At 44.0% G+C, this 10066-nt stretch overlaps 1 protein-coding gene across 1 annotated transcript; it reads left to right on the top strand.

Moving 5' to 3' along the window:
- The first annotated feature begins 974 nt into the window (after positions 1-974).
- On the top strand, positions 975-7705 carry LOC112876995 (extra-large guanine nucleotide-binding protein 3-like). Its single transcript, XM_025941186.1, has 8 exons — positions 975-1990; positions 2558-2695; positions 4256-4360; positions 4441-4626; positions 5292-5463; positions 6095-6339; positions 6575-6744; positions 6892-7705. Exons 1-8 carry the CDS (start codon positions 1088-1090, stop codon positions 7445-7447), a joined length of 2475 nt encoding a protein of 824 aa, XP_025796971.1. The 5' UTR covers positions 975-1087; the 3' UTR covers positions 7448-7705.
- The last annotated feature ends 2361 nt before the right edge of the window (positions 7706-10066 follow it).

Here is a 10066-nt window from a genome sequence, read left to right as displayed (position 1 = left end):
CTGTTAATAATTAGCAATTAGTTGGTGAATCCAAACACACCTAGCTAATAGCTATTTAGTTAATCTTTAGCTAGCTAAAAAAAACTATTATCAATAATTAGCTAGCTAATTATTAGTTGGGATGATCCAAACAGAACCTAAGATATGAAAATATCTATGCTTTCTTTTGTCGCGCTAATCCATACAGATTTCCACCCCTTCATTTTCTGATGGTTACGTTCTTGGTTGCCAGCATTGTTTTGCATGCTGCCTCCTGGGATATGGACAGAGTTTAGATTTGTTGAAATTGAGGCCCACTCAACAGCAAACTATCACCAACGGGTTGATACCGATGTCTAGAGGAGCTTTGTTACTCAGGTGAGTTACATGTGTAGCCTTGGCGAGAGTTATCATATCTATATATTTAACGAACCTAGAAGAACTCCAGCGGTTCAAGCAACTTGCTTGATATTCAGAGATGTAAATTGTGAGTCTTACCTATTTTCAGTATGTACACCTATTATTCCAAAGCTTGGTATTCTTATTGTTATAATCTTGTTTTTGTTCATGTCTTGTTTCACAAACTATCACGTTTGAGTCTCTGTCTTGTGTTGAAAGTTAGCAAAATGTCCTTTTCAGTGAATCAGTGTGCTTTGCATACAACCTAGTTAAAACCGTAGATCGGCTATTATCTCATCGAGACTGGATTCTTTCTTTCTCAGTCTTACAAAAAAACATGTGATTAACATTGGAGGGAGCTTTTCAACTGCAGTTGTAGAAGCATCAGGAATTTACCCGTTATGTGGTCCGCGAGGTCCGTTGCATTGCGCCCCCGACACGTGGGCCCTGCCCAGGTACAAGGAAAGCAGAGGCGGGACCCACCTTCCGTGCCCACACGAAAATCTAGGGCAAGTGGGCCCACGCGAAAGGACGAAGGAGAGCAGGAGCCCACCGCCGTCCTCCGCTCGTCTCCGGCTGTCACTGTGCAGGCATAGAGCTTCCTCGACCTGCACGCCATTCCCACTCCACTCCGCTCAAAACTGCCGCCTCCGCCTCGCGGGCTCGGCGCCCGCCACCTCCAGCTCCGCTCCGTCTCGCCAACTTCCAAATGCCCATTCTTTCCACAATGCCCTCGTCCCCGCCGCCTCCGGAGCCCGCTCCGACCCCGGCGCCGCCTATGGACACCGCGTGGGCGCGCGCGCTCCGCAGGCTGCTGCCCCCGGGCGCGCCGCTGCCTGACGAGGACCACCTCGACTACTCATTCTCCGTCGACCTCCCTGACGCCCCCGCCGCCAGGGGCCCGCCGTCTCCTTCCGCCGCCGTTCCGCGTCCCCTCCCGGTCCCGCTCCCTGGCCACCGCCGCCGCATCTCGCGCCTCCTGTTCCGCACCGCTCCCGCCCCTCCTCCCCGCTGCGCGTCCCCCTCGCCACCCTCCTCCCCGGACGCCGCCCCCACCCCCACCTCCTTGTCCTTGTCCACCTCACCGCCGCGAGCTCCGGAGTCCCCTTCGCCTCCTCCTCTCCCTCAGCTCCACCCGCCGGCTCCGGCCCACGGCGGCGGTGGCGGCAGGCGTCGCGCGTGCGCGAGGTGCGGCAAGGGGGGACGCATCGCGGTGGCAATGGGCATCCTGGGAGACCAGCGCCAGGAGGAGTGCCTGGCCTGCGGAGCGCGTTATTGCGCCGGATGCGTGCTTCGCGCCATGGGCTCCATGCCGGAGGGCCGCAAGTGCGTCGCCTGCATCGGCGCGCCGGTGGTCGACCCGCGCCGCCGGGCGCGGCTTGGGAGGGGTTCCCGGCTGCTTGCGCGGGTGCTGGCGCCGGAGGAGCGAAGACAGGTCATGCGCGCCGAGCGCGGGTGCGCGGCCAACCAGGTGCGGCCGGATGAGGTGGTCGTCAACGGGCGGGGGCTCTCGCAGGGGGAACTGGATCTTCTGCTCGGGTGCGCCGTGCCGCCGTACCGCCTTGTGCCGGGTCGGTACTGGTATGACAAGGACTCCGGTCTGTGGGGCAAGGTACTACATTCTGGAAACTCAAGCTGCAAATTAGTCCTTTAGTGCCATTTTGTTGCAAAATTGGGAATTTGGGATTGAAATTCATGCTCTACAATGTAACCACCGCTACATACGGATAGCACAAGGACCTTTTACTATTACTATTCAAAACTGTTGATTGCTGCACAAGCTTTTGATGATTGCTAGCCAGCATTTACAGGGGTCTCTTACTATCATCTGTATCACATTTGAGTAAGTAGAGAAGTAAACCTTAGAACTTGATTGGTGCACCATTAATAACAGAACTCACTACCTGAATATTTATGAACACCAAGCACAGATAAAAAATCTTCAATTTTGGCACAATATTGAAATTTCTGTTTTCTGATAGATCAATATTCTGGAGCTGATAGAGGACACAAAATCAATAGAGCAATGCATGAACTCGAGATCTAGGTTGTATCTGTTCATAGTACAGGCTCAGATTTATCATTTATGTGTGGTTCAAGTCCATTTATATTGCCCGGAGTACTGTATATTAAATTCTATTTAGCAATAACTCATTATATATCTCAATCCTGTTGTCAGGAAGGTGAGAGGCCAGATAGGATTGTTAGTTCAAAGTTAAGTGTGGGAGGAAAGCTGCAAGCAGATGCTAGCAATGGCACTACACAAGTATTTGTAAATGGGCGGGAGATCACGAAAACTGAACTCAGGATGCTTAAGGTAAAACATTTATATGGCAGTATATATATTCTATTCATTATCCCACATGGTAATTTTGGCGATTTATTGAATGTTGCAACTTGTTCTGTTCACTTCAGATAATATCTTTAGATCAGTAGAGCTATAGAGCATTCTGGATACTTGGAAGTAAGTTTTGACTATTGGGTGAAACAATTGGTTACCATGGTCCTGCTCATGCAAATGGTTATGCTGAATAGATGTTTCAGATCTGAGTGTGGGCTTAGACCAAGATTTCTATTGATATTATCTCCAATGCCCTTTGAGCATTTGACCTAGTAGTAACAGCTTCGTAGTGTTGAAACTTATAACAATTTCACCATTACATTGTTGTGTATTACCTCCTGAAGTGTCTGCTCTGTAATACTCATAAGCAGTGCAGCATTAACCTGCTTATAGTTATGCAATGTATTGAGAAGTTTACATTACTTAACACGGAATACAAGTCCTTAACGTGGTAATGGATCTAAATCCAGATCCAAATAAAGTAATCCAAATGAGATCCAATTTTGAGGAAAACCCAAATCCATCCAATCCGATTTATACTAAGAAAAGACAATCGAAATCCAATGCAATCACTGGAAAGTCCAAAATCCATCTGGTTATCCAATCTTCCTAACGCCCCCCCTCTGGTACTATTCAAAAGCACGAGCTTTTTCATCTTCCCCCCCTCGGTGTTTTCGATGTTGCATGCTGCTACTACCTACAGGTGGCCAGGGAGAAGAGAATGAAGGAGGTTCAGGGTCTCTCAGACTGCAGTACCCAGCGATGTCGGGACTCTGGGCACCCAGGGCGAGCCAGCGAGCTTGACCTCGATGGTGACCGCGAGATCAGCTTGGCTGCACAGGACGGCATTGACCACCGGCCCCAATGCAAAGCGGTGCGGTGACAGTTTGAACATGCTAAAGCAGCGAGCTCAACCTGGCGGCATTGTCGAGTTGGATCCACGTGTAACGGAGCAAGAGCCGCAGAAACCCAGATCGACATGTAAACTTGACAGACTATGCAAAAAAATTGTGGGTTTTACCTCACTTTTGTGTGGGGTAAATGTTCAAACATTTCTACAATTAACTGGGAATTTTGTTTATATCATCCCCAATGTGTTCGCTGACTCAAACTATTTTCAAAAGATTAACCGTTAGAAGTCAGTTCTGCTTGTGGTAACAGCTGTATAATGGCTTTGCTTGCCTGAAGTGTCAGTTCATGTTGCTCATATAAATATGTGACTCAACATGTGAGTTGCATTTGCATGTTTAGGTTACTCTGAAGTAAGGCTATGTGACTCAACATGCGAGTTTATGTTAATCAGTAGAATGGTTTTCCATGTTAGATTATTTATTGTACTGCTGCATGCAGAAACATCTCTTTGATGCTGTGTAACAAACTGAAAATTATAAAATTTTGTCTCCCAATAGTATATTTCCTTTAGTGGCTTGCTTCTTTTCCTAATTTTCAATCTAAGATGGGAGCTTGAATCCTTTTAGGGGATCATTCATCACCTGTACAAGATCTTGATCAGAGTTTTACTGGCTTTTCATTCAGCTGGCCAGTGTACAGTGTCCGCGAAATACTCATTTCTGGTTATATGATGATGGATCCTACGAGGAGGAGGGACAGAACATAATAAAAGGAAACATTTGGCGAAAGGTAATATATTTTCCTTAAAAAGTTGCTTCAAAGTCTGCATGTCAATCAACTAAGTAACTATACTTTTTTTTGTTAGCCAGGCATCGACTCGTCTTATTGCTAACCTTTTTTCGCTGCCAATACCTCCTGGATATTCTCATGTTTTGAAAGGAGATGCTACTGGAGACTCAGGTAGGTTTGTTCCAGATTACCTGGAGCAGAAAAGTGTTCAGAAACTTTTACTGATTGGATTAGAAGGATCTGGATCAAGCACAATTTTCAAGCAGGTTTTTGTTTCTACTTGTCCATAATGAAGCATGCCTGTATTTAAATCCTTCCAGTTTTTCATATACTATTGTTCTTATACCACAGAACAGCGCAAATTATTTTTCCTGTCAAAATTTGTTCAAAACCGCAAATTAGGATGTAAATTATTTATGTTCCATTTCAGCTTGCAAATATGATTACCTTCAGTATTTTTTAAATACTAAAGTCAATTAAAAATGTTCTGTTAGCACAACACACATGCGCCAAACTATATTTCTAGGGTGCTGTACCTTCATATTATTTCAGAGTGGGAACCATAAACTATCGAGTCTAAAGTTATAATATAATTAAAACATGATTTAAAATACTACATAATAGTGTTTAGTTACCATGTAGTGATGAAAGTATGTAAAAAGAGGAGCAAAGTAAAAAAAGTTGAGACGTTTTGAGCACTAAGATGCCCATTAGAATATTTAAACTGTTCGGAAAACAAACAGGGTGCAGTATCTGAAATTGAAAAATTAATACTACACTCTCCACTTTCATTTCCAAATTGTTCACTGGATAATGGTTAACTTTTTACATATATAATTAGCATGTTGGCAGTTCCTATTGTTTATTATGACTTGATGAGGATCAGACTAATTCTATTTATGTGACTGCATATGTGAATTTTCTCGCGCAGGCAAAGTTTCTATATGGAAGCAAGTTCTCTCCAGGAGAAATACTTGACTTGAAGCTCATGATACAAATTAATGTTTACAGATATCTTAGCACACTGCTTGAATGGCGAGAATGCTTTGAGGATGAAGCTTTGAAAGAAGAGAGAGAACTTTGCACAATTGATAAAGCCGCTGGTTAGATTTGGTTCTGTTTTTCTTGATATTCTTTTTGGATACTTATTGACATCTTTTGCTAATAACTATTTAATTCTGGGGTCATTTATCTCAAATCATCTTCGAATATGATGCTGGTTCAAAGGACAAATCAGAAAAGTGAATATGGTAAAATTGGAAATGCTACACACACTTTTCATGGCTTCCATTGAGTTATTCTAAATTTTAATCCTTGTCTATATGCTCCAAGAAATCTGTAAGATTCTCCATTGTATTGCATCATTAGTTACATTATTCTCTTAGTGTTTTATAGAATTACATTCTGAAGTTAAGGATACATCTCATGCTTGTTACTTATTCATGCTTTGCATTTTCTTTTAATAATTCGGTGTTGAATACAGAATTAAGGGACCCACCATTAGTTTATTTAATCATTTTAATTTTACTAAAAGACCTATGTTTCCACTTCCAGTGCCGTCATGAAATGTTATTGTTCTAAACATTGAGATCTATTGTTCTAAACATTGAGATATTGTGATAACTGAAGGCATGCTCAAATCATTGATTTATTGTACTATTCTATTCGTGGACTTCACCAATTGGTTTCAATGTTTATGGGGAAAAAACACTTACAGAACGTGACTATTAACAGGTGAAACAGGGGTAGCTCAGACCAGGTCATCTCTATATTCGCTGAATCAAAGACTGATGCAGTTTGCTGACTGGCTGTTGGAGATAGTTGCACTGGGTGATCTGGATGCCTTCTTTCCTGCTGCAACTCGAGAATATGCACCAATTGTTCAAGAGGTTTGGAAAGATGCTGCTATTCAAGCAACACATAAAAGGAATAATGAGTTCTATTTTCTTCCAGATGTTGCCAGCTATTTTCTGGATAGGGTAAGACTGGCAATTACAACATCAGAGGTCATAGTAGGATAGTGATACACTTTCTCATTTTTTTAATCTTTTATTTGAACGCTTTTTTATGTGAAATTTTATTTGTACTTCGCTTTTCCAATTGTAATGAACTTATTAATCCCTCCAGGTTGGACATGAACAAATATGAGCTGCATAAGTACTCGAGTGATAATTTTTTCCAATCGCGCTGACTGGAAATTTAACATGTTTGCAGGTGGTTGAAGTATCAAGCAACGAATATGAACCAATAGAGACAGATATTTTGTACGCAGAAGGTATCAACCAATGGAATGGTCTATCTTTGCTTGAATTCTCACTTGACGATCGATATACATTTACTGAATCTTATGTGGACAAGCCTGATGATCCATCCATGCAAACGAAGTAAGCTCAATGAGAATTCAAAGATGCTGTGTGTTTTGGCCTTTCTGATTGTTGTTTTGTTGAACCTAGTGCTCCACATTTTTCATGCTAGCATCTTCAACTTTTTCTTTAATGCTCACAGTACATGTCCTTTCTTTACTTTGGCAGGTATCAGTTAATGCGTATCAATTCTAAAGGACTTAATGGAGGCTTGAGGTGTTTGGAAATGCTAGAGGTGCGGGCCATCATCTTTTGCATCTCGCTGGCAGACTACGATCAGATGTGGGTGAAGAGCTCAGGAGAGCCTTGCAACAAGATGATCACCAGCAGAGACATGTTTGAGGACGTGATCACGCACCCTTCCTTTCAGGACACCACCTGCGTGCTTCTCCTGAACAAGTATGACACATTCGAGGCAAAAATCAACCGTGTGCCCCTAACAGTATGCGACTGGTTCGCCGACTTCAGCCCTGTGAAGCCACACCACACGCACCAGTCACTTGCCAGCCACGCCTACTACTACATTGCATTGAAGTTCAAGGACCTGTACTCCACCATCACCAACCGAAAGCTCTTCGTGTTCCAGACCAAAGCCCTAGAGCGGAAAACGGTGGACAATGCATTCAGGTTCATCAGGGAGGTGCTAAGATGGGATGATGGTAAGAACAGCGATGCTTTCGGCAGCGTTGACGAGTCGTTGTGTAGTATGGACATGAGCTCATAGTCATAGTTTGCATTTGCTGAGAAGGAAATTTCGCCACCATCACTAAATTTTACCTTACCCAGATTTGACATACTGCACAAGATGTGACACGGAAAGCCGAGCCATGAATCTTTGATCCTGCTGTACTCTGTTGGACAGCTATATCCGTCGGACAGTTTAGAAGTTTTATCTAGTCACTAATGATTTCATGTGCATATAAATTATTACAAGCCCCTGTTTGTTTCGCTGTCTGTATTATATAATCCAGCTTATATGTCCTAGATTTTTTTTAAAAAGGGAAATTTATTGATTTCAAGTAGTGATATAACAATACTTGAAAAAACTCATGAGATCTCTTCTGACCTCAGTCAACGGATCGATAGTCCTTAGTGTGCTAGCTTATTTGTGCTACACGGTATAATCTAGATTGTGGTAGGATGGAGGCAAATAAGCTGTTGTAGTGTTGTGTTGTAGATAGGGATAGTAAAGGGGTTTAAATTTTAGTCTAGATAATTTAAGGATTGGGCACTAATTTTGTTCAATTTAAAATTATAAAGATCAAGTTGGATTGTGAAATAAACATTAGAACCATGATCCGTTACCACCACGCATATCACAAAATGTTCTGTGCCGCGGATTTTGTAGATTTCCTGCTACCGTTTGGTGCCGCGGATATCGTAGATTTGCGGCTACCGTTCGGTCTGTGCCCGTCGCTTGCGCAGTTCACCGCAACGCGCTGGCCGCCGCCTGCGGTCTGCTTGCCTGCCTGGCGCCTGGCAGCTCCTGCTTGCCCAAGTGCCCACCCAAGCCGAGCATCCACCGTCCAGCTATCCAGGGACCAGATCACCAGAGCAGGGTAGGGGCGCAGGGCTCCGTCCATTACGTGTCACGCGTGTGATTAGCGGTCAAAGCATCGTGCAGTTCTATTTTTCAAAATCGTATATCTAAATTAAAATCCGACTACACCACTGTATTTCTTGCGATAAAATCTTCAAAATAAGATCACACTTGGATGATTTTTCTATGGAACATTTTTTAACGCGGAATAATTTTTTCTAGAACAATTGTTCTAACAATATAAAAAAAATATTCCACCTATATATATGATAGTTTGAGTGCCAGTCATACGTGTGATTTCTAATATTTCCAAGACTAAGTGGCCAACGTAGTTCCGTGTGATGTGTCTACTTCATGACTTCAGTGTTCTCTACCTGATTGACTATTTCGTAATTTCGTGTACCTAACCTGTTGACTGTTTATTTGTAGAATTATGGAATTATGAAGAGGAAGTGAGATATTGCATCTTTTTTTCAAAAAGATGCCTAACTACCAAAGCTTTCCGGCTGGCGTTGCGTGGTCATCCATCACTCATCCATCACTCCTCCAAGTAATTGTATTTTATTTGGCAAAAGACAGCAAACCTTTTGAGATATCTTGGAATTATTTACCAGATGGATTATACAAAATTCTATTTGAAAAATTTATAGTTGTACCTATAGATGGCCATTCGGGCCGCTCGGCACGAGCCCGGGCAGACCAGGCAGGACTGAACCAGGCTGCGCCCTCGGCCCAAGCACGAGCCCACGGGCTCATTTAAATACCAGGCTAGCTTGGAAAGCACGTCCAAATGAGCGTGCCACGCTGGCCGAAGCCCGATAACAGTAAAACCCCTTCCACAGCTCCAAATTTCACATGGAAGTCACACAAAAGCATATATAACAGAAATAGTAGACCAAACTTAAAAAAAGAACATCAAACCTCATCACAGATTCACAATTTTCACATTAGTAGATAGTAGTTCAGTACATCACAATATCACATGACTTAACAGAAATAGCAAATGATGTTAATAGAGCTGTTTCATAGTAGTTTTGGCTTGTGCCCGTAGAGGAACTAGGCGCCGACATCATTGCTGGAGTTGCAAATGCCCCCACACCCGCGCCACCTTCACCGCCTTCAGCCTCCAAATTGATCGCAGCAACATTGCTACCGATCGGAGCAACACCCGCGCTACCATCACCGCCTTCCTCATCCGTGGGAACAACTGGATCGATATCATCCATCACCCACGAGCCTCCTCCCTCTGTCAAGCCTTAGCAGCTCCATTACTCAATGACGCGCCGCGCACTCGCCATATGGATGATGCATTGGCCAACGTCTTGCAGAAACAACAACAAAACAAGAAGAATCGTTAGATCTACAACCAATTTAGCTCAACAATGCTGCTATAATAGTAGATCTCGGAGGCTAGGGTTAGAGTTACCAAGTACCTGCGGAGCCGGAGCCCAATGCCGGAGAGGTTGACAACGAGGAATGGAAGCCACAGCCCACAGACCGACGGTGAGAGGAATAGATGTGCAGTATGGGGGGCCTATGGAGATTGGCGAGGTGGGACTAGGAGGAGATCAGGTGTGGGATGGAGGAAGCAAGAGCAGGGGTGCCGAGAGAGGCCTCACCGTGAGATCACCGGAGTTGGAGAGGGTGGGTGTGGCAGAACCGCCTGAATTATTCCGGCTCAAGTGCGCTAGTCATCGCTATACAGTCGATACTAACTCAACGCATTTCAAACGGAACAACCCATTGGTCTGTCGGGTCTCCGCCCGATGCAACCACGGTTCAACAGGATCGAAGCAGGTTTAC

Source organism: Panicum hallii, chromosome 9 (assembly GCF_002211085.1).
Source record: "Panicum hallii strain FIL2 chromosome 9, PHallii_v3.1, whole genome shotgun sequence".
Classification (NCBI taxonomy): domain Eukaryota; kingdom Viridiplantae; phylum Streptophyta; class Magnoliopsida; order Poales; family Poaceae; genus Panicum; species Panicum hallii.
This window is presented reverse-complemented; position numbering and strand designations above follow the sequence as displayed.

Excerpts from the sequence above, each read along its gene's own strand:
- LOC112876995 (XM_025941186.1), top strand. The coding sequence starts at position 1,088 with ATGCCCATTCTTTCCACAATGCCCTCGTCCCCGCCGCCTCCGGAGCCC. Across the intron at positions 2,696-4,255 it reads CTGAACTCAGGATGCTTAAG|CTGGCCAGTGTACAGTGTCC; the intron begins GTAAAACATTTA and ends CTTTTCATTCAG. Across the intron at positions 6,340-6,574 it reads CCAGCTATTTTCTGGATAGG|GTGGTTGAAGTATCAAGCAA; the intron begins GTAAGACTGGCA and ends ACATGTTTGCAG.